Source organism: Puma concolor, chromosome B4 (genome assembly GCF_028749965.1).
Source record: "Puma concolor isolate L17-30 chromosome B4, mPumCon1.1.hap2, whole genome shotgun sequence".
Lineage (NCBI taxonomy): Eukaryota > Metazoa > Chordata > Mammalia > Carnivora > Felidae > Puma > Puma concolor.
The window spans coordinates 136,847,120-136,872,574 of record NC_141673.1 but is presented as its reverse complement, the minus strand read 5'-3'; the positions used below and the strand labels follow the sequence as shown (position 1 = coordinate 136,872,574).

General features: G+C 46.8%; 1 protein-coding gene across 8 annotated transcripts in view; it reads right to left on the bottom strand.

Moving 5' to 3' along the window:
• SFMBT2 (Scm like with four mbt domains 2) overlaps positions 1-25,455 on the bottom strand; it is a 230,042-nt gene that overhangs the window by 61,764 nt on the left and 142,823 nt on the right. For all 8 annotated transcript variants that reach the window (XM_086715006.1, XM_086715007.1, XM_086715005.1 and 5 more), the window contains 3 exons: positions 23,485-23,586; positions 19,731-19,878; positions 5,448-5,530 (listed from right to left, as the gene is read on the bottom strand). In XM_086715006.1, the coding sequence (XP_086571132.1) occupies positions 5,448-5,530; positions 19,731-19,878; positions 23,485-23,586 (333 nt within the window). The remainder of the gene's footprint in view (positions 1-5,447; positions 5,531-19,730; positions 19,879-23,484; positions 23,587-25,455) is intronic.

The following is a 25,455-nucleotide window of genomic DNA, read 5'->3' as shown; positions in this document are numbered from 1 at the left end:
AATAAATAAATAAACAAACATTAAAAAATAAAAATAAAAATAAAAATTTACACTTAGGAAAATTCGCTCTTTTCGGTGCCCTGTTCCTGAGGCTCCCATACGGTCATACGGTCATAACGTCAATCAACACGCAGAGGAGTCCCTTCACCTCCGAAATGCTTTTGCACTGGCCCTTCGGTGATCAATCCCTCCCAGACTCCCAATTCCTGCACCACGGGCCCGTCTTCTGTTCCCAGAGTTGTGCCTTTTCCATAATATTACAGAAACGGAACCATACACGGTGCAGTCCGGCTTCTTCCACTTAAGCAAAACGCATCTGACATTTCATCCATGCTACCGCACGAACGGAAAGTCCATTCTGTTGTGCTGCTGAATAGTTTCTGTAGATGTGCCACAGTCCATCCCTTAACCACCTGAAGGACATCCGAGCTGTGTCCAATTGCTGGCGGTCGCGAATAAAGCCGCTGTAAACAGTCAAGTGCAAGTTTCTGTGTGAACAGGGTGTATTAGTCTCCTTGCGATGCCCGAATGCAATACCACAGACTGGGTGGCTTTACCCACAGAAATTCACCTCTCAGTTCCAGAGCCTGCAAGTCGGAGATCAACGTGTCAGTAGGGCCGCTTTCTTCTGAGGACTCTCTCTGGCTTGTAGACAGCCACCTTCTCCCTGTATCTCCGAACGTTCCTTCCTCCCCACATGCTGTCTGCATCCTAATTTCCACTTCTTGTATGGACGCCACTCATTTTGGATTAAGGTCTACCCGTAGGGTTTCATGCTCCCTTAATTGTGTCTTCAGAAACTCTAACTCCAGGGGCGCCCGGGTGGCTCAGTCAGTTAAGCGTCCAACTTCGAATCTTGCGGTTCATGAGTTTGAGCCCCGCATCGGGCTCTGTGCTGACAGCTTGGAGCCTGAAGCCTGCTTCTTCTGGGTCTCTCTCTCTCTCTCTCTGCCCCTCCCCGTGCTCATACTCTGTCTCTGTCTCTCTCTCTCAAAAATAAACAAACATTAAAAAACATTCTAACTCCACACACTTCTCACGTTCTAAGGTACTACGGGTTAGGACTTCATCATATGAATTTTGGGGAATACAACGTAGCCTATGACATAGTTTCATTTCTCTAGAAATGGAATTGCTGGACCACATGGGAAACGTACGTTTAACTTTCTAAGAAACCACCAAATGTTGCGTTCCCATCAGCAGTGTGTGGCGTTCCCGCTGCTAAACATCTTCACCAGCACTTGGTATCGGCACTTTTGCAAATTTTAACCCAATAGGTGTCCAGTGCCAGCTGATCATGGCTTGAACTTGCATCTTCCCTACGACGAATGATGTCGAGCATTTTTTCACATGTTTCTTCGTCATTTGTGTATCTTCCTTGGTGAAGTGTCAGGTTTTTTTTAAAAACGTTTATTTATTTATTGGGAGGGGAGGGTAGTGTGAGCAGGGGAGGGGCAGAGAGAGAGGGGGTGAGAGAGAATCCCAAGCAGGCTCTGCACTGTCAGTGCAGAGTCCAATGCGGGGCTTGATCTCACGAACCACAAGATGACCTGAGCTGAAACCAAGAGTCAGACACTTAACTGACTAAGCCACCAGGCGTCTGTTACCTTCATTCAGGAAATGTTACCTTTGGTGCATGTAGAATTGTGGGTTTTTTTCTTTTAATACTCCACAAACATTGGTTCACTGTCGTCTGGCACCCCTTGTCTCTGATGAGAAGTTCGCTATTTACGTTGTTGTTCCTCTATTTGAGACGTATCATTTTTTTCTCTGGATATTTTCAAAATTTTTCTCTTTACGTTTGGTTGTCAGCAGTTCGACTATGTTGGGTGTCTTTGTATTTATGTTGCTTGGGGCCCACTGAGATTCCAGAACTTTTTCATTTATAATCTCAGCTGCTTTGGTACATTCTGGCCCTTGTTTCTTCAACACAGAGGAGCTCTCCTGCTCTCATTCCCAACATTGAGGAAAATTCTGAGCCACGTGTAGAATGTCAAGTAGCAAAGACCTTTCTTGTTAAGAGTCTGCACAAATACTGGCCGAGGTTTTTTTTTTTTTAATATTTTTTTAATGTTTGTTTATTTTTGAGAGAGAATGTGTGAGCTGGGGAAGGACGGGGGGGGGAGACACAGAACCCCAACTTTCTACCTTCTCATTCATATTTTCCTTCTCAAACTTTAGCGAGCATCTGAATCATCTGGAGAACCTTTAAAAAAAAAAAGACAGACTGCTGAGCCTTAGCCCAAAGTTCACGATTCATGTGATCTGCGGTGAGGCTACAGATTTTGTATTTCCAACAGGTTCCCAGGTGGTGCTGGAGGCTGGCCTCAGGACTGCACTTTGGGAACCACTACTTTACGACTCCGAGCTGAGTTTTAACGGGAGTTTTCGAACACACGTCTGCTAATTCCAACATCTGGATCATGCTGGGTTTGGCCTCTACCGATTAGCCTTTCTATAGAAAATGAGTCCGATTTCTCTGCCGCTTTGTGTGCTGACCAATTCTGAAGTCTGGACGTTTTCAATGTCGTGTCACAGAGACTCTGGATTGTGTTATGTTCTTCCCGAGAGTGCTGGTTTTCTGTGTTCGCAAGCAGTTAACTTGTTTGGACTCAAACTACATGCTCTGTCTCTTGAGAAGGAGCTCAGATCCCAGCTCAGTCTTTTGTCTTTAGCTAGGCTGCCTGGAGTTTGCCTGGAGAAGACACGCTCTGCGGATCAGCCAAAGATTTAGGCAGAGTGTATACACAGAATGTGCGGTTCCCTCTCCTGACTCTTCCCTCTCTGAGACTCCTCTCGCTTTCCAACAGGTGTGGTTGCTCACATTCTGTTATCTGCTTCATCAGGCCAGAAAAGACTGTGAGTTTTATATCACTGCTTTTGTTGTCTCCTACGTCGTCCACTGCGGCTGACCTCAGGGCAGAAGTCTGAAAAGAATCACACGGTCACCCCAGAGTGTTCCTTCCTTCCAAGCACCTGCTCCCCTCCAGATCTGCCCGTTTGGTTCACTCTCCACATCCCTCGGCTAGTTGCACAGGAGCCGACAGTTGCTTCCTGCCGGAGGGTCAATTCAGCAGGAGCTCAGCCGACACTCCAAGCAAAACTCCCTTCTCGCACTGTTTTAAAATAAGCGTAAGATTTTCCCAAAGCATCCGCTGCTATAAATTTTAATCAGATATTACAATACTGCATGTATCTATTTTGAAATACATAAACTGAAGTAAACGGGCTCCTGTAAGTACCAGGAGATTACATCCTTACTTGACCCGTGGGAGGAGGCCAAGCTAATTTGCATTCACGTATCTATTTATATACGTTACGTTGCAAGTCAATTATATCTTTATGTAACCAGAACAAAATGACCCAGCATATGCGATAAGAAAGCGATTTGTTCTTCTCCTTTACGTCTCTTTGGAAATAGGAACCAAGGAAAATTCTAGGCAGGCTGTTTTCCTACAAGTCATCCTGCCTATCCGTGCATATTATGTATTGAGCTTTTTGATAATATGACTCGATAGGCTGCCTGAAAAGCCTCTAAGTAAGTTAAAATGCATTTGATCCTCCTTAATAAGGGAAAGCTACAACCGCATAACCTATTTTCGTTTCAACTCGCTGCTTGAGGGTAATTTATAAAGATCAATGGCAAACCTGTTACCCGTGAGTTTATTTTACTAAGCATTTCGCTGTGTCAATCCATCTCAGAACCGTCTCTGATTGTTAAACATCCCCGGGGAAATGTCTCCCATGCAGCCACTTCCACACCCCCTCTCCTCTAGTGCACACAAGATGCGTGATTAAAAAATGAATTCATGATAAGCATCCCCTTAAAGAGCACTCGAGGCAAGCTAACAAAATTCAGCAGAGCACCAGGAGTGCAACACCTATGCCAACAGGCAGATGACAATCCCGTCGATTACATAAACGCAGAGCAGGGAACAAAGCGGGCATGTTTGTAACAAGTGCATTCCTAATGAATACGCCAGCACAGTCATTAAAACAGATTTCATCCTGGTAGCTAAAGCCTGGGAGCTCAGAGGCCACCTGGGGATGTGGCTACTTCCTCTACTAAATCCCATTTGGCCAGCTGCTGGCTGAACGGGAGCAGAGGACAGTGGAACCGTATTGTTGCAGAGGAAACGCCTCCTTACGCACGAAACCAGGGGACACGTCAGGATCTCCCTCCCAAGGGTGAAGAGGTAGGGAACGAATATGTCTTTGGTCGGGTAGAAAGCACAACTTCGAAGGGGTCTGGGGACGTGCTAAGTGTCTCCAGGATCCTAACTGCAAGGCAACGAGGCCAGGGCTCTGCGACAAGCACTATCACTGTAAAAGGGCTAGTAAGACTGCACTGGACTTGATAAGCCCCGGGAGCTAACCAGCGGCTACCCTCTCGGTGGCACCTCCGAGCGCCTACAGTATGGGGGAGGGTCCCCACCGCACATACCACCGCGCCTCACCACGCAGATCTTTCCGTGCGCCGCAGAAGAACCAGCTTTGTGCAAAAGCAGCATCAGCCGGCAGAAAGTCCCTTTGTTGGTTTCAGGAGCCCCGATTTCCGACTCTGCCACGGATGTGTTTCTGCATTTAGTTTCTGCATTTAGGGGGTCAAGCTGACCCAGTGACCGACCTACTTAATTCTTCAAAATCCACCTTGGACTTACGCTCGGTACTGAGCTTCTCGATTGAGCCAGCCCCTTCCGCCTCTCAGCTGTCATGTGCCGTGATCCCCGTAGTACGAGTTATATTGGTGGGGTAGCAAGGAATCAGCGGCTGGAGGAGGACGCGTCCAGAAAAGGTCTCTGATTTGGGAGCACTCTGCACTGTGATGCCTGCCATCCCCAACTGGAGGACTGAGTCTTTTTTTTTTTTCTTTAGTATAAAGAATTAACTTTCATAGCTAAATGCATGTTCAACACACTAGGCTGTATACATCGGTGCCTCATTCTGAATACAGACGTAATAATTCATGTGCCTTTTCATAGTTCCCAGGGTTGATCCAGTCTAAATGAATACTTGATAAGCCACCCGATACAACCAACTCCTATAACAAGTACACCCGTGTGAACACACACACACACACACACACACACACACACTGCTATTTGATCTGCTCACTAGACTCAGGGGATGAAGCCAGAGGCTCTCCTGAGGCCCAGGCTCACCGTAGTGAGAAGCCTGTGCTAATCTAGAACAAACCGGACCCTTCCATAAGTGAGACATGAACTTATACCGGGCCACCATACACGTAGCAGCGGCTGTGCTCCAACACCCCAGAGTCACCCTAACACACAACCTGAAGGAGGCCTTTGCAAAAACTACGAAAGCTTAGTAAGGATCCTGTGGTCCACGGCAGCACACTCGTCTTGCTCACGAACGGGAAGCAACTTACAAAGTTCACGGTGAACAACATCTAGGAACAAAGCAGTAGCAAGCACCAAGCTCCTTACATTCCTGAAGCCGAAGGGAGGCGCTTCCTCGGTCCCATGCTGCTTGTGATAATCCGCCCAGTCGAAGTCCTGACCAGAGTAACCTGCACGGGACGAAAACACAGACAGAACAGCGTTAACCAAATAAATAGCTTCAGAGGGTGTCACTAGTTAAATCAGTAAGCGGTGCAAATACAGGACCCCGGAGGGTGAAGTCCCTTCTTGTGCCTGACGGCACATCAGATTTCACGGGGAACGCGTGGAAAAACACAAAGTACGAAATACAGGGCGGGTGTTCCATCGTGACTGCGATGTGGGGTCTGAAACCGCGTGAAGGGTGGCACTGACCCACATCGGCACCCGCCGGTGGACGGACGTGCTCTGGGGCAGCAGCATCGAGACAGGATGTTACACACAACCCATTCGCACAATGCGTTTTGCGGAAATACACAGTGATACCTCCCTGCACGTGAAGCCTGAGAGTTCCTGTGAACTTCTCGATATCTTCGTGGAAACCGTGAGATTTTATTGGAAAACACTACCTCGGGGGAGGGTTTTTAAAGACTAACAGAAAGTAAAACAAACAGCAAACGAGGAGTTGAGGTGTTCGTGAGAAAGAAAGCCTCCAGAGGCCGGGGGGGCGGGCGGGCAGCCCGTCCTCGGACAGCACCCAGGGAGAGGAAGGAAATGGGCATCGGGAAAGGTGGGCCCCTTTGGGGGAAGCGCTGGGGGGGCACCTGTGAGACACGGTGGGGGCGGGGGGTGTTTGGAGAAACAGCCCTTCACTCGTGTCAATAAGCGTAATGAATAGCGATGTTGCCAAAGTGGGTTCTTCTCTTTCTTCATTTCATTTGGCAGGAGGGGACGCAATTCAAGTACATCCATCATGCCCACCATGACAAGCCACGGGAGAAGGTCTTGGGAAGGTCGTGGGAAGAGGAAACAGTTCTAAATCAGAACATAAGCACAGCATTGGGTGCGCGCTCTAACCCAGATAGGGGGACGGCTCTTCATACGGGTGTTATTTGTGCTTCTTGTGAACCAAGGACGGCGATGAGGACGAACAGCGTTCTACCCATCAGGATTCGTCAGGACGGCAGACAACGTCACCCTAACCCTCACCTGGGCGTTCTCCCTTGATGGGTTTGAAGTGCATGGAAAATAAACCCACGAGGGATTTCTTAACTATGTTTTCAAGCCAAGACCTGCCAAGTCCTGCCAAGTCTTCATTTTCTCTTCCCCGTATCATCGTAAATTCCACACCGGCGAATTCACATCACTCGGGGACCCATAGTTACTAAACCCCACGGCTACAAGGAGAGTACAGAAGGTCTTCATCGAAGAAAGTCAAGGTACTGTTGCCTCCTACCTCTGTCTGTACCTCCGAGTACAAGGTAGTATTCTTTTCATTGAGGAAGCTCAATTTACACAGTTTTCATTAGGAGACGGGATGGGGTTAGCAAAGGTCCGAGGACTGGTACTCCTCTGGCCCAGGGGCTGATCCTTGAACCCCCCACCCTGCTGACCACCCATGGCCGAAGCACCCCTTTTCTTCCTACGACCTCCCTGTCACTCTACAAAGGCTGACAACGCCTCATTTCTTTCCAACAAGGGGGCAAAACGTCTTACAGCTCTGAGATGCTGTTACTCCCGGTAGTTAGTTTCAAAGAGATTCTGAAAGTTTTCCTACTTGCCCTTGTCCCCAACACCTCTCTCCAGAGCCAGATGGCTCTTGCATCAGAGGTTTCTGGAAGGAACCGAGCCAACTTTTTTTTTTCTGAACGCTTATCCACAAGACAGAATAAAACAAAATATGCTTTAAATAAGGTACTGCAAGTTTCTTTACAATGAACAGAACCCTGCACTCTGAGAATAGTTCATCTGGAGCTATTCTGGATCGGATCCTCGCCTTAAACGTGTAAGAACAGAAGAGTTGGCCGAAAGATAACTCAAACTGCCGAGAAGCTACCCAACCATATGAAAGGAGGGCATTTGGGTTTTTAGAGCCGGCTCTGCTAGGAACTGGATGAAACCAGGAAGAAGCAAAAAATCTTCCGTGTCTGACTTTCCGTATTCACAAAATAAAGAGGAGACCTTCAAGGCCCCTCCAGCTGTCGCGTTCCAGAATTCAGAGCCATCGTTAGTGACTAAGTAACTGCTGCTGCTTAGGAATTGTGCCCGTCCTTGTGTGTGGTTAATTCCTTCCTCTTCTCCTCCGAGAAAAGTGTGGCAGGGTTGATGAAGAGAGGTTATGTGACAGGACGCTCCCCAGAGGAGCTCGCCATAGACTAGCTGAAGACAAGATGGTTCCCGAGGCACAAGGACCCCATTTCTCAGGGTTGTGGCAGACTGACTTCGCTAAAGCCAAGATCGCACTGTGTCGCAATGTCTCTTCCTCTCGACCTCTGCTGATTCCTTGGTTCGTTCGGTGAGCTGAGGAAAATCTCATGAAGATCATGGGGGCAAAGAAGAAATGGTGGGGCGGGGGGGAACTACATAAATGAAAAACAAGCCATCTTCTGATAGAACATGGAAATCTGGATATTCTTTATGGTCAATATCTGTTCAGATAAAACCTTCCAACTTACAAGCCACCTCTACTCCCCCTCCAGAGGCATTTAGCTGGGATTTCTATAATCGTGTTCGTAACCGTGAACTTCCCATAGGCTGCAACCCACTCCATCCAATGTCATGCTCTATGGTTCCTCAGACCTACATTCCATGCTTCTGTATCAGTCTTCAAGACTGTCTCTACGGGGAGCCATTTTTAATCTAGCAATTTCAAGATCTAACCAAGTCTGGCCCGGTACCTAAGCAACAACGGATTATTTTGCCCCCACTGTTCCCTGAACATCTGAATAGCCTAGACTTCTCCTCCTCCTTCTCATAGGGACCTTTATTCGCTTCATCACTTAAAATTCCTTTCCTTCAGGCAGATAATGAGCTCTCTCTTTGTAAGGCAGTTTTGTGACAGCTCAGAAAATATCTGCTACATAAAAACAAATTGCTGTGGCTTGTATAATAGAGACAACAGGGGTCAATTATACTCATTAATCAACAAAGACAGAACAAGAAGTACTAAGGCTTAACTGTAGCTAGGAAAACATGTTTTAAACCCAGGAGGGAGGAAAATAGAGGGGAAAAGAAAATAAAAGGAAATCAAAACCCCTTGGGCTGTTAAAATCCTCAACAAGCTGCCACAGGGGACTGTTGAACCATGGCCACTGGAGTTATTTAAAGCTTTTATTAGTGTTTATTCTGAACGAAGTTCCAACTGCTACAGGTCCAAAAGAGAACAGGTCGATGACCCATTTCCTTATGATACAAATTAATTGGCACAAAACAGCCCCACTTGCAAACATTACTATTGGGACTGCAAGGGGGTAATTCTTTGGGAAAACAATTTGGCAGTAAAATGTTCATGAACTTTGACACGACATTTTCACAACGGTCCTAAAAACTGAAAAAGTGTTACACATTAAGGTACAATGGCATTATTATCGGTGGGACAACCTTACATCCCAAAATAGGAAATGATATAGGACTTATCTAAGGTCCACGGAAAATCACACAGGCACGAAACTGCACAGTTTGTGAAAAAAAAAAAAATTATGAGAACATTATTGCTATAGGTCTAGATGGAAAGACTTCCTGGCACAAGCATATACGGAATTAACAGATTTTTATGAAAGTATGCAAAGAAAAAGACCAGAGGAAATGCAAGGAAAATGTCGTAGTGGTAACTATCCACATAGTTATCTGGATGGTGGGACACATGGATGTGTTTTTCTTCCATCTCTCTGTATTTGCCAAGTGTTCAATAATGATCATATATTATTTTAATAAAAATTACTTGAGGGGCTCTCGGGGGCTCAGTCGGTTGAGCGTCCGACTTCGGCTCAGGTCATGATCTCACGGTCTGTGAGTTGGAGCCCCGCGTCGGGCTCTGTGCTGACAGCTCAGAACCCGGAGCCTGCTTTGGATTCTGTGTCTCCCCTCTCTCTCTGCCCCTCCCCCACTCATGCTCTATCTCTCTCTCTGTCAAAAATAAAAAACATTAAAAAAAATTATTTGAAAGTGCAGACCTTTGCCCTATTTTAAAGGATAGTCAATCAAGGCACTAGTCAATCAATCAAGAGCTAATTCAGCATGTGGAATACGCCATGACTGCCTCCCAAGAGCCAACGTCCAGCTTTTCATCTGCTAACAGAATCCTGATTTTAGCCAGTTCCTGTTGGAACTGGAGAAGTTGGGACTCTCCTCAGCACCAGGAAGTGAATCAGGACAACCTCAGAAAATCATGGTCGTCTATTTGCCTCTGCAGCAGGAAGTGAATCATGACACCCTCCCACCCCGATAACCACAGTGTTCTCATGCCTTTTGCACCAGGAAGTGAACCACGACATCCCAGAGACCATCATGGGAGGATGGAGGGAAGGGAAGGATGTAAAAAAAAGACACACTTCTGTAACAAAATAGACACAGAGTAAGAGCTGCCCTTCTATGCTGGGTAAATATGGAAAACATACAAACAAGCAAACTTGTACAACCTTCAAAAATAGTATCAGCAAAAGAGTTTCACCTCTGCCATCTACCTGTCAAAATGAAAAACAAGAATAAAAACCCAACACTGCAAAGACTGTTGGGAAACAGGTGCTTTTATGCATTTCTGGTTGGCATATAATCTCAAAAATCCACCACAGATGCCAATTTCGCAATGTGTCAAAATCTTTAAGAAGGGGTCTCCTCTCCACTCTACCCATTCATTCACATATGATATCATTGAAAGCATTTATTAGGTGCATGCTACATGCCAGGCATGGTTCTAGTTCTAAGCATACAGAAAGGACCAAAGACAAAAACCTTTACGCAGGCAAGCTTACGCTGCAGTGGGAGGAGACACATAATACACAAATAGAAAAAAATCAGACAATCAGTGCTATGGGCAAAGGGAGGGCTGAAGTCTTGACAAAACGCTGAAAAACCTAGGAACTGAGGAAGCAAGTCTTGTGGCCACCTAGGGGAAGGGGGTGCCAGTGGAAGGGGCCAACAACTGCAAAAGGCCAGAAGCAGGTCCAGAATGCTCTAGAAAGAACAAGGGGGACTGTGGGGTGGGCAGAGTGAGCTGGGGTGTGAACAGAGCAGGAACTCCATTATAAAGTATCCTACAGAAATAACAGGATGCCGTGCAAACATTTTATGCATAAAAGCAGACGAGAACAATACAGACAAACAACAGGGGCGTGTTTCAATCAATTTTTTCAAGTTTATTTATTTATTTTGAGGGTGGGCGGGGAAGGACAAACAGAGGGGGAGAGAGAGAATCCCAAGCACGGATTGATGTGGTGTCCCAAAATCATAACCCAACTGAAATCAGAATCAGATGCTTAACCAACTGAGCCACCCAGGTGTCCCTAAGTCAATTATTTACCTGCCAATCATGGAACTTTCCAGTCATTTAAAGTAGAAGACATTTTGTCATGTAGGTGGCAAATTCGTGTGTGTAAAATAATTAAACCGATATACAAAGTTACATATTCTAGGAAAGAGATATCTGAGAGAATATATACCAAACGTTGTTTCTTCAGGATAGGAAACTTCTCTCCTTTTGTTTTCAAAATTTTAAAGAATGGATGCGTATTAAAACTATAATTAAAACATAGTCTTTAACCCAATAAATTGAAGTTCTAATAAGTTAGTAACACTTTCCCCAACAGGGAAATGCATTTCATTCGATGATTTTTCCCTCAGTCTCCAGGTTGCTGGACTCAGGTTCGTCGCTGTTAAGATGTGAATGAGACAGGGACCGGTTCTGTGTCACCTGCTCCAGCAGGTCCTGAGGGACACACACACCGTGCGGGAACCGTGACTCCAGGATGGAGGCCGACATGGAGAAGCAGGAAAGAAAGTTCTGGACATGCCCCCCTCCCCCGCAACTGACTGAAGAACACACAGCCCCATAAGGACATCTCCACCTCAGAGCACCTTTACAGCACTGAGGTGCTCAACATCTGGTGTGAACAGAGGACTCATTTAGCTTTCAGTTCAACGTCTCTTTGAAAGGGAAAACGACATGACCATCGCCAAAGATCGGCACGTACCAGACCTGAGATACAAGAAGAACGCAAGAGGACACAAAAGAAGCCATGTTGTAAGAACAGGTTCCTCATCCTTCCTCAGAAAATCTCATGGACAGTTGGGACAGCTTTACTGGACTCTTGCTCACGGCACCGGTCTTCCTGAAAGGTGGTCTCCCTCCAGGCTTCTACTGAGTTCCTGGGACTCGCTAAGGCTAAGCGCGTGATGGCCTCCCCTCAGGTGACCCTCGCCGCCATCTTGTCAGAGAAGCAGGATGAACGGGTGAGGAAGCAAGGCCACACTCCTCAGGGGGCACACGCAGACCCCAGAACCAGTCCGTCTCTTCCTGGGCAAGATTTCTCAATAGTCTCTCCATTCAGTTCCTGGAGGAGTCTTCGTACAGGCTCCCAGGCAAGAAGGCTGACTTCTGGCACACCAGTAACTACGCCAAGTACTTCTTTTCCCCTGTGCTGTTCGCTAAAGGGCATGTGCCCTCCCTTGAAGCCTGCCATGTTAGGAGATGTGGACGTGTCCCCGGGAGAGAGTCCAACGTCACATAAATATCGGCTGTCAATGGCAAAGCCATGGTAAGAATCCTCAACCACAGAGTAAACTGAGGAGTAAGTAAGGCAGAGAGATGTAAGTTCCCAACAATCGGAAATATTTTCAGATATAAAAAATCACCCAAAGAGTTTTACTCCCCCAGCTCTTTTCAATCAAAAGCAAGTTTTTGCTCAAGAATCAATCAGAGAGCTAGAAACGAGAATAAACTTCCAAATCCAGTAACAAGAGGGACCCTCTCAGGTGCCAGATGAACTACGGTAGTAATAAAAAGAATGACACGCTCTCTGCCCCTCCCCCGTTCATGCTCTGTTTCTCTCTGTCCCAAAAATAAATAAAAAACGTTGAAAAAAAAATTAAAAAAAAAAAGGGGCGCCTGGGTGGCGCAGTCGGTTAAGTGTCCGACTTCAGCCAGGTCACGATCTCGCGGTCCGTGAGTTTGAGCCCCGCGTCGGGCTCTGGGCTGATGGCTCAGAGCCTGGAGCCTGTTTCCGATTCTGTGTCTCCCTCTCTCTCTGCCCCTCCCCCGTTCATGCTCTGTCTCTCTCTGTCCCAAAAATAAATAAAAAACGTTGAAAAAAAAAATTAAAAAAAAAAAAGAATGACACAGCCAAACCCGAAAGAGAAGAGAATCTCCAGATGCCAAAACACCAAGAGGCCCACAAAGGCAGAGCCGACCAGTCCGGGAACGTCTGGAGCTCACACGGGGCAGAAGATGACCACGGGCTTGAGAGAGGAGAGCAGTAGGAGCAGAGACCATCATAAAACACCCGGCCCCGGTCAGCTGCCCAGTCTGCGAAAACGGGTCCAGACAACGTCAGCTCACCGAAAGGGACAAGGAGCAGACACGGCCGCTCCCTGCCCAGGGCTCCGCTCAAAGGGGGAGAGAGAGGAGTCCCGAGGTCCTCCAAGCCAGGGGCATCCGTGGGGAGGCTGGGCAAATTTACAATGTGTATCGTACAGGCTGACAAATGCACGTGACATTCGTCCATTCATTCCTCCCTCCAATAACCAGGGACACAGGCACGTACCAGGCACTGTTTCAGGTGCCGGGGATGCGGAAGTGAGTAACACCGATTTTAAAACTCGGAGGCGATAAAGACGGTAATAAATAAATACTCTAGGACTTGCAAAATTCTTAGAACACTGGGCAGACTCTAATGCAAAACCAGATGGAAGGAATTACTTCACTCTAAGGATGAGGGAACTCGCACAGAAATAACAAGCACCACTGAAACTCAGTTCACCACGAGAAATCACAACCCACAGAAAGAAACAGAAGAGGTTGTAAAACAAAATGAATGACTAGGGATACAGAGAACCAACACCAGCAAGCTTAGCGGTCCTGAACCTGAATGCTTCACACACACACACACACACACACACACACACACACATACACACAAGCGGACAGATCTCCAGTCTCACGATATTTTGATGCACTTTCTAGAAAATCATAGAACAAACAAAAATAGAGAATATGTAACGGTTGAACAGTTCAATTAATAAGGTTGGTCAAACGGAACACTCTGACAGTAAATGGGAAAGCATGGCTAAAACAGATACTATATAATTATATGAATATCTAAATACGTATTATATGAATATATAATATTCGCCTGCAAATATATAGACATTACCGAAACTGTCTCCAACAGAAGTGGTAACCATGGCTAAACTTAACCTTTCACGGAAATAAGTTCATACGCAACACAACACAAACTAAAACAGCACCAGCTCCAGATGGTTTTACAAGCTAGTGTTACCAGACCTTCAACAATCGGCTTACCCGTTACCTTACTTACACTAACTGTTCTGGAGCCACACTGCCTAGGAGAGCGGCTGGATAAGAAACAAGCAAAAACCAGGGGTATAGTCCATTAGACTGGCCACAGCCAATAAAAAGAATCAAATGAATAAAAAAAAAAAACACCCATTCACAACAGCAAGCAAACAGGAAGTATCTAGGAAAATTACTAGCAAAACAAGTTGTAAAAAGATAACACAATGAAACGTCCATTTTTCTAAATTAATTAATTAAGTCCAATGCACAGTCAGTCAAAATCCAATGGGTTTTTTTCACAGTGTCTTACAAACTGGTTCTAAAATTCACATACGATAACCTGCAAAAAACAACAAAGACAATTTTGAAAAGGAAGAAAAGGTCGAGGGAGTCACTGGATGGATATCGAGACATAGAGTAAAATCGATTTTTAAAAGTGAGGTATTTATGCAGAGACGGACAAAGAGCAATGAAGCAGAAGAACTAAGAACAGATAAGGTTCTCAGCCCTCGAAGGGACCGGATGCGTGTTAGTGGGGGCATCACCCATCAGCGAGGAAACTGCACACTATTCAATGAATGATGCTGAGGCAATGGCTGAATCTGAAAATCCAATTCAACCTAAGTGAGAAAATAAAAGCAACCTCTTTTCATCCCTCGTGCCGTGCAAAACTTAACTCCGAGAGTACACTAAAAAGCTAACTACAGAAAATGAAACCGCAGGACTGTCAAAGGAAACATAGAACATCAATAAAACAAAGTTTATCTAAAGCCATAGACAAATCATAATGGAAAAGGCTGGTTTGACCACATTATCATTTCGTATTCCAATATAACATAAAATACCATTAGAAAGTGAAGCAACGAGCCACAGGCTAGACTATTACATATCGTGACGCGCATGGCGAGGGAAGAAATTCATCCTCAAACATATAAACACTTCTACGATCAAAAGAAAAAGGAGAGCGATGTAATAAGCAAAGCAAAGGCAACACAAATTGTGAACAAGCGTATGATGAACTGCTCCACGGCACTAGCAGATTAGGGACACCAAAATGAAACCGGAGACCCGTTTCCCAGGCGTCAGGATGGCACTTGTTCACGCCCCAGCGTATCACAGAACGGTGAGGAGGACGCCAAATAGGATCTCCAGCAACTCCACTCTCTGGGTATATCCCCGGAGAGATCTCTCACTTTGGGCACATGTACAAAGATGCTCTGAGTACCATTCCCAACGCAGAAAAGAGTTAATGCCTCAAATGTCTTTAAACGGGAAATGGATTTCAAGAATTAACGTATATTCATAAAACAGGCAAAACGAGTAAGGAATCTATACGCATCAACACGGAGGAAAATCTGCAAAATGTTACAGGAGGAAAGTTACATAAGGGTGGGCATAGCGGGATACTCTTTACATGCCTATCAAAAAGATCTGCTGCAGGGGCGCCTGAGGGGGCTCAGGCAGTTGAGCGTCCAACTTCCGCTCAGGGTATCACCTCACGGTTCATAGGTTCGAGCCCCGCATCCGGCTCTGTGCTCAGAGCCTGGAGTGTGCTTTGGATGAGGAAGGTGGTTATGGGGGGGTGGGGGGAGATGGGTGGGGCGGTTGGAGACCTGGCAGAGAGGCAGGGGAGGGAAGGGGAGGAATACAGGCAGAACTTCAACACTCAACGCTTAACAAATACGGACCGAGAGCCGCACTGCTTTAGCCACTGAGGATAAGCAGAGAACGCGACAAAAATCCCTGCTGTCGGTGAACTTTCACATCGCTGGAGAGACACATAAAAACCAGGGCAAAGAAGGAAAATATACATCAATTGTATCTCCCATGATAATAAGTTCTGTGCAGCAAAGCCATGCAGGGAAGGAGATAAAAACATTGAGGGTAGAGATTTGTAATCGACACTAAACAGGCCAGCCAGCCCCAGCCAGGCGGCACCTCAGTCAGATGGAAGGACAGACAACCTAAGCGGGGGTGGGGATGAGGGCCAGGTCTCGGGAATGGCAAGGAGGAAGGCGGGACTGGACAGACTGGAGTGGGGGGCATCTTAGGAGATGAGGCCAGACAGGGAACTAGTGGGGGCTGTAGGCTGGGACCATGAGCTGGAATTTCCACTGACTTGATACTTGAGGTACCAAGGCCTCGGACAGTCTGAACAGAGGAGGGACGTGTGCGATTTCCACCTTAGCACAACCAGCCTGAGCATCTCATCGAAGAACACGTGCAATGCCAGAGGCCACTGCAGTAACCCAGGAGACGTCTGACGGTGGCCTGGACCAGGGTGGTCATGATGACACATGGTCAGATCCTGAAAACACTGACGGGATTTACCGATGCAATAATTAGGTGAGAAACACAGTCAGCGGTGACTCGGTCTTCTATTATATTCTATGATGCTTTATTTCATTTTTTAAAAATCTGACTCCAATGTGGCCAAATGCCAGCATCTGTTCCCTCAAGGCAGGGGGTCCAGGAGATTATGTGCATTTATTATTATTTTCTGTACCCTGTGGTACGTCTGAAACATAACAGATTACCGAATGGGGTACGTTCATCGGTCAGTGTCTGAGGTTTTTCTTCAGGAAAAGAGGACACCAGTTAGGGTTCACTACTCTGAGTCTTGATAATAATAAAACAACACCATCACTTCTTAAATCGTCTTAACGGTTCACGTGCCTACTATTAAGATGGCCAAACAGTGGGGACAGAGAGCTAAAGGAAGTGATTCACTTTTAGCCTCTGCACACCCATTTTACAACCGAGTTACAATAAATGCAAAAGCTTAATATTTTCTACTAAGATCCCCCCTGGGTAGGATGTTCACTCCTCTTATTCTACGACTAATCCTTGATGTTACATGCCAAGGAGGTTAATGAAATAGTTTAAAAATCGTAAGTCATGGTTGATAACCTATATACACACTTTTGCTTCACAGGTTTATTTACTTGTTTCATCACTTTTTATAGCATCTATAATTGTGAACGGCTGTTTGCTAGTTTTAAACTAATGGAATAAAACTTCCAAGGATCTGTCCTTTGCTTACCAGGAAAGCACTTTCTCTCCCAGACATCCTGAAACCTTCCTATCCATTCTAGCTTACACACTACTTGTCTCTAAAGTCTGGAGACAGATTTTTTTTTTTCTGAATTCTTTAACGTTTTATTTTATTTTTTGAGAGACAGAGAGGGACAGAGCACAAACAGGGGAGGGGCGGAGAGAGAGGGAGACACAGAATCCGAAGCAGGCTCCAGGCTCGGAGCTGTCAGCACAGAGTCCGATGCGGGGCTCGAACCCATGAATACGAGACCGTGACCTGAGCCGAAGTTGGATCCTCAACCGAATGAGCCACCCAGGCGCCCCATGGAGACAAATTTTTTTTTAACTTAAGAAACAGATTCAAAACAATGTAAGTATGGGTCTCTGTTCTCTGCAAATCTCCCATACCATCAGATATCTTTTGTTTCATCAGCTCCTTCCCACTGGGGAATGAGAGGGGATAATATCTTTTGTTTAGGGATCAGGCAGCATGTAATTGTAAGTGGTGTTTACCGTTCTAACGGAAATCTAAACGACGTAACACTTTCGTGAAAGCATATACGCAAGAAACCATCTAAAGTCACTTCCCAACATGAGTAATAAATCCGACTGTACTGTACGTACAAAGTTCAGAACTTGAGTTAAAAGCAACTTTTATAAGAAGAGCACATACGTTCGTAGGTTAATAAAGAGTGGTGTTTGAAAAAGTTCTACGGCATGATCCCCGGCCTCGCTGTTGACAAATTAGCTCACAAGCAAACCATAAAATCACATCTACCAAAAACCCTACCACCACCCTCTCAATTTTAACGCACTTTAATTACAAAAATAGGTTTTACTATGTGCGTAACATATACTCAACATATTCTCCCAAAATGGTGAGAGTTCAGCAAATAAATTAGCCAAGACTTTGTTATAATCACAGGCCCCGGGACAATTATTCCCCAGAATTCTAATTCTCCAACTGTATTTCTCCAAACATCATGAAATACAATTATCCAAAGAGGCACACCTACTTTCCAAATAAACACCCAAATTATGCCAACAGTCTCTTTTCTAAAATGCATTTCTAACAGTGTAATAAGTTCATAAGAAATATATTTTAAAAAATCTAGAGATAGTGTTAAACATGAAAACCCTGCTTAATGGAATAATCCAGCAGCCAAGATGCACACCCAGATATTTTCCCTTTTTTCACCATGTGAGGAAATACCCGAGTAATTTTTTTTCTTTAAATTCTTCAGCAGATCTTATTACTACCTAGGAATTTTATAATTTCCAACCAAGCAGCATTTTAGATATCCAGGAGGAAGTCTTTCTTCGATGACCTGGACCCATCCGCACAAATGCTCAGATCACAGAAGTCAGGAAGGAGTACAGATCGTGTGTGGGACTGACTGTGAGATTCAACAAGTGACCTGTTGCTAGATGTCACGCAGGAAAGGATTGCGACCTTTCTCTGATCGATCGTTCGTGGTAAGAAACCTATCATGCTAGAGGATTACAAAGCTATCCAGCCTTGTGTCACTGGTTTGACGCGGCAGAGCGCCCGTGAAATCCGGCAGGCGTCCCATCTGATCGACAGTCACGATCTGGCCAGGGTCACCTTCGAGGACCCTCGGGGACTGGCGTCCTCTCCACCGAGGAGCACAGAATCGGGGAGGGCGCCTCTCCCCGTTAGTCACCACCCGCGTGGCCTCGGACGGGTCACACGGGCTCTGTGTGTGACTCCGCCTCGTGCCAGGGCAAGGCTCATTTCGAGGACGCCGTTGACCCAGGCACTCGGAACGGTTCGGGGAGTGGTCTGCACCAGCCTACCGTGCTCTAACGAGACCACATTCCGCTGCTGCACGACTTTAAGGAGAAGAACCGGCAGCTGACGTGGGGGTACCTTCGCCCGGTGGGGATGAGCACAGGGAGCATGGGGGGGCGGGGGACGGTGAGGGGCCAGCGAAGCACGGCACAGACGGGCCAGGCAGGTGCAGCAGGGGCAAAGGCTGCCTCTGGGACACGACGACCCCCAGGTATCTGGAACTTAACCTGTGGGTATTCATTAACCTCCCAGCGTGAGGAATGCTAGAAATAATCCAGGCCCTGGGGATCTGGAAAGGGCAGCACAGAACCCCTGCATTTTTTGTGATCTGTTAAAATCCTGCAGGAAGTTTATTCGTCTCATCTCTTCCTGCAATTATTCTACCTCCCCCTCTGTTTTCCCTCCCACCCCCTCTCCCTCCATCCGGCTGCTCTCTTCCGTGCAGGAGCGTCAGATCTGCAAGGGGCAGCAAACCGCACGTCACCCCACGACACGCGAGGTACTTACCAAGAATGTGGTCCGTGGGTTCCAGTTTGACATGGTTTTAGTGCGACCCGGCTCCCGACTTAATTATTTTAATGTGTTACCGCATCACACTGTTGGCTACCAGACAGTGAGCTTGGGGGAAAATTAACTTCACGGAAATAAAAACGGAGAGAAATGTTTCTTCCGCATGATGCTGCGTTTCTAACGCCACTTCTCGAACACCTTCAAGCGTTCAGCCTCGATCGCTTAGCTGTGCCCTCGATGGCTTAGCTGTGCCCTCTGTCACCACACCCCAGCACCCCCGCACACCACGGCGGATGGGGAGCCACGGCGGACAGGGTGGACTTCTCCAGAAGCCCGAAATCACGCACCTCGCCACGGGAAGGAGCTGTGACAGAGTCCAGTGTCAAGCCACTTGTGAGGTGCACTGTTTTCCCACAATCTAAATCGTTTACGACATAAACTTCTCGAGATCATCGGAGGCACACTTCGGTGACGCCACCTTCCTCAGCCACCCAAACCCTGCACGTTTTCACGGAATACAGACCTTTGGGAGGTGTGAGATTGACTCCATTTTTAAGGCACCATTGTACTGGTAAAATCCCCAAAGAATCCGCATGGCACAGCATTGAGAGTTTACTAGGTTCTGGTCTTAGGTCGTCAATAGTCACTTGGAAAAAATGGTTGTTAAAAACCTGAAAGAGAAAACAACCACAGAGCCAAGGGTTAATTCCTCGGGACTATCACACGATGCCGGTATGAAACGCTGGCACAGCTTCCAAATGCAACAAATAGGTTTCATCGAAAGGATTCTGACACAGCCTGGCACCTCAGTGGATATCGCCAAAATGATCCGGTTCAAGAGTCGATCACTGTGGTCGCTTTAATGGAAACATAAGCGGGTGAGTCGTGTACACACGAAAGCACAAAACGACGTCAGTGACTTTAGAGAAGTAAAGGGACAGTCAGTGCCGGAAGAAAAACACTCATGAAGGAAGACAAACCCAAAGCCAGGACGGGCCCTGGAAGGTCAGTGGTTTCTCCACGTCCGCGGCAGGGACCCACGGCCTCACAGCAGATCATTTAAGAACCTCACTGTCTGGCTTGGAACACTCTTCCTAAGCTAGGATTCCTGGCTCCCTCACGTACAGAATATTTTTCTGGAGGCAGCCTAATTAAAATCAAAGCAGGAACGCACACTCACTCTTGTTCTTCTTCAAGTTACTTCTGGTAAATAGCCCTAATTCTGCTGCCTGAGATCTGCCTCTGAAAGGAGACTTTATGGAGCAAAGGATCAAACTTCGCCCTCCCGGCAAGCTCTTCCCTCTGCAGCCCGATTCAAAACCACACCTTCCCTCCCACACTCTGGCCTTCCAGCCTCCTCTGGTTCCTTCCCTGCTGTGTCTTTCTCCTTAGCATTTGACATGTAACTTTCTATTGATTTACTTCCTTCTTCTCTACCATCACCCATTAAAATATAAGCTCTGTAAAAGCAGGGACTTTTGTCCACATCCCCACTGTCCAGAATAGTGCCTACATTGAATGCCAGTGGGATCTAATCTCACATGCACGTGCACACACACACCACACACACACACACACACACACACACACACACACACAGATGTATATATTAAGAACCTGGAATTCTGATGGCAGAATTTGTTAGCACCACTAGACCCTGTGAGCATGGGCACTGAGGAATCTCCAAAACCTATTAAAACGCATATTCGTGTGCACATACTTCAGAAGAAAAGCTGAATCAGTTTCCTCAACTCCATCACGGTTCATGTCCCACATGGTATAGAAACACTGAGCAATCTGGTCCAAAACCTGTAGGTCTCAGAACTAAAACCTAGAGCAGTTAACCTGCTGGCCCAAGGCTGTGCAGCTCAGAGCCAGCCTTGAAAGAAATAGAACCAAGATTCTTTATCTAAACAATACAATGTAATTCACAGACACAGATGATAGTGTCATTGTCATCATCTGTCTATACTGTATGGTTTTGGATCACCAAACACACAATCTGTAATCTCACCGTCCTGCTAAAGGTTGGGCATTTAAAACACAGTTACTTGCTTTATCCGTTGGCTTTAATGTTATTTATTTATGTCTTTAATAGTTGTGCCATGAAGGAAAGCCCCGAGGAAAATGAAAATGAAGTTTTCATTATCATGAGCAGTTATGTTCGCAAACATAATATTCTAAAGCCTTCTCCGATGTTACGAGAATTATGTCTAATTATAAATACCTACCACCTTAGAACATCCTGAAATCTCACTACATGCGGGGGGACCTTGAACCTGCCCATCTAAGTCCTGAGAGGCCAAAGCATACAGTCCAGTCCACGTGTATTCTACACCACAGGGCCAAAAAGGGTTCGTGCGGAACAGAAAGACTGAGCGTTTTATCCTTCGCAGAAAGGGTAAGAAGAAACAAAATGAAAAAGAAACTGTAGCTTAAAAAAATCAGAGAAAATATCCTCCCCGCCCCCACCCCCAATAAGACTTATTTATTGTGAAACCAAGCTACTGTCACCGGAAATCTATCCCACAAGACACCGGTATCTGGGCTGAGACTATCCGTAATTAGTATGTCACATTCTAACGGTACAGATTACGATTATTTGCAGGCATAAAAATGTGAGTCCTCTGTGGAGACACTGAGCACACCGGCATCTCTCTTTCGTTTACTGTATAAATACCAGGGGAAGGGGACACCGTTGCCTCTCAGAATGACGACAGGGTAACATTTATGCAGATAAATGGGCAGCTGGCATTACCACATCAGCTGCTGCTGGGACAAAGGGAAATTCTGGCCAGCGTGCAGCAAGGTAACACTTATCAGTTTTGGGAAAATGTGCAATTACCAGAATGCACGAGGAAAACCCCCAAAGGTCAACTTAAATAAAAAAGCTTTTTAACGGATGGTGTTATGACCGAGAACATAAATCGCAACCCTAGAAACCACCGTGGAAAGCATCACTCCGTATTTTTTCTTCTCACGGGCCAGTTGTTCTCCAAATAAATCAGCAGTGATGTAAAAGTAATTTACGTTCGGGGCGCCTGGGTGGCGCAGTCGGTTAAGCGGCCGACTTCAGCCAGGTCACGATCTCGCGGTCCGTGAGTTCGAGCCCCTCGTCGGGCTCTGGGCTGATGGCTCGGAGCCTGGAGCCTGTTTCTGATTCTGTGTCTCCCTCTCTCTCTGCCCCTCCCCCGTTCATGCTCTGTCTCTCTCTGTCCCAAAAAAATAAATAAACGTTAAAAAAAAAATTTTTTTTAAATAAAAAAAAAATAAAAAAAAAAAAAGTAATTTACGTTCTAAAGAAAACCTATGTAGAAGAAAAGAAACACCGCGATCACAACCGTCTTCCATAATATGACGTACATCTCATCAAATCGTGAAGTAAAAAAAGACCACGCCGAAGGACTCTGAAACGCCCACCCCTGTATTAACAAATCTAGGCTTCCTTAGTGAAAGAAATGAAAATGGAATTGAGTTTTGAACCGTTAATTAAGTTCCCTCACAAAAGGCCATTAACTAAAACATACACTGGGCAAGAATGTGGCTTTGGTCTCTCCCGCCATCTGTAAGAGGACACTCAAGGTAGAAACACGTGTCTCAGGTGTGACTTCCACAGGTGACTTCCTCGACGGGGAAGGGACATTACAATCTGAAAAGCCCATCGGGGCGTAATGACAGTGACTTTACATTAAAAGGCAATTTCGTCTTAAATTCGCGAATCGGAGAAGCAGGCTCCTCCCTTCGTGGATGAAAGCCAGTGACAAAACGCAAGCGGACGGGGTGGGGGGACACACTGGAGATGGGAATCGGCTTTCCGCCTTTTTCTCGGGTGTTCGAACTATAAACACATCACTCTAACGCCTGCCAGCGGGAGAGGACCAGGCTGCCACTGCAACGCTGACGATGCGTGACTCACGAGCATGTTGTGTCAAAGATAACGGGAACCAACAGGGACACTGAGGTGGCCACGGCCAACAGCGCAAGGTGGATCAGAGTCGCGGCAGAGGTCGCTGCTGCAGACCCAGCGGGCGTCTGGACCTTCTTCCCGGCCACTCGGGGACACCAGCGTCCACATTCTGCCCTCCCCGAATCTCTGCTGCAACGGGAGGCAGGGGACCGGCCTCGTTCTCTACGACCAGTGACAGCGGGGCTGGCGAGAAGGTGCCCTCCGCCCGGCGCAGGGGTGCCGCGGCACGCCCCTGCAACCGCATATTTCATCCGGCCGGCTGTGAACGGCAACACGGGGGCTGAGGTGGAAAGCAAAGCGGGAGGCTCACCTTGGTCACTGATGCGGGACAGATATGGAAGGGCTCGCTCAAATTCACTGTTTCTAGCTTCATCCCGACCGTGAAGAAATGGCTTCTCAGATCTGCATGATCCTGCAGGGGAAGCGACAGAAAGGCTGAAAAAGCGGCCGTGCTGTGCATGAACTCGGGCACTGTCTGGACGCCCTCCTTAGACATTTTATTGGGTAACTAAAATCGGATTGAAACAATTAACCCTCCCCCGTTGCAAATTTCTCATTATTGCAAGATACTGCGGATTTAATTATTTTCTGTGGGCTAAATTGCTTTTCCGAGGGAAGGAAACAAGCCTTTGTGGCCATGCTTGAATTTACACTAAGCCAAAAAAAAAAAAAAAAAAAAGGAAAAGAAAAAGGAAAAGAAAAAGAAAAAAATCACACGGCACTGCTTTGATCTTCCCAGGCGCTAGAACGGAAGCTCGGCCGAGTAATGGGGGCCATCAGTCATCTGAAACACACAGCAGGCACATCTTCAGCAAACGTGGCCTCGTGCTTCTGGAGGTAACTCCCCAGGGCTTCAGGGAGACCCTGTGGGTGACACGGCCTGTCCCCACATCCTGTGCCTGAGAGCTCACAGCTTATCAGTTCCTGGTGGTCAGCCGCCCATCTGGGGAATGTGTGCCTGTAGAGGTCCAAACAGCTCTGCCCGCGATCGGAACCCGACTCCGGCTCTATCAGGATGAGCCACAGCCCCTGTTTAATAGGCGTCTGGCAGTTTTAAAACCCGCTCACGGCAACCTTCTGTGTGCGAGACGGAGCTCCCCTGCCTTCTCGAGCAAAGAAATTTCAGTGTCCGCTTTCCCTCCACGGCAACAGAGGAGGCTGGCTGGACTCGGGATGCCAGGATTTATCTGGCCGAGACGGAGGTCACCTCCTAATTCACAGTCCGTGCAAATGGTAGCAGATAAAGAAACGTATCTGCACCCCGTCCCTGGGGGAAATAATAGCTACAAATAAATCCTACCATTTCTAAATTCATCAACTGGGTGAGAAGCACCAAACCTATCTAGGGATCTACTACTTGCTTCTATCTGCAGACCTCCAGGGGGTTTTTCATTAATTCAGAGGTGCCATTCCTCGTGCAGCCCTGAGGATCGGGCAGAGCCCCGCAGGGCTGGGGCTGCTCCCCCTGCAAAAGCTGGTCAGTGCCGTCGGTGGAGCTCACGAGAACAGAGAACCGCTTACAAACCCCCCGCCACGCCACTGCTCTACCAACGAAGGTGCAGGCTTTGAACACCCAGAGACCACAAGGACCCCGTCTCCTGTCGTCACCGCAGTCTGCAAAGGTATCCGTACCCGGTGGGGGCTCAAGAAATGCTAGGTCTGGAGGAAGCAAGCAGTGTCACATCTGGCGGCGGCAGGGGTGAGGGGTTGATCCACAGGCAGGGATGTGTCCAAAGTGCAACGGCGTAGGACAAAAACTCAATGCATGAACTAGCCCGTTCCCAGCCTTTATCAATTCCTCCAGAACTCAACGATCACGCTGTGCAGAGATTAGATGCATATAAGGAAAAACACAAGGAAACACCCCTCACATGCAGGAGATGATTTTTATGTTTTTATGTTGAAAATATGGCGTTTATTTTTAATGGTGGCTGGGAAACTGGCTCAGGGGGGGAAAAAAAACTCAAAAGACACCGTATAGAGAGTTAATGCATATTAACACATAATAATTCAGATCGACCACAGTGCCAGGGCAAAGCCAGAAAGCACGGGGGATGACAGAAAAGCAGTAACCCTGAACCACAAAGGACGCGCTGACACCTGAATTGCAAGATTAAAAGTTAACGTTCCTGTCGGACATCCATATCACCCCCACCCCCAGCATCTCACTACCAGTGGGAACGCACGCACATTAGTGAACTGTGCAGATAAACACTTTTCCCCTTTTAAGTTCAAAAACCCTTTCCCCTTTTGAAAAAAAGGAATTATTCCAAAACCGTAA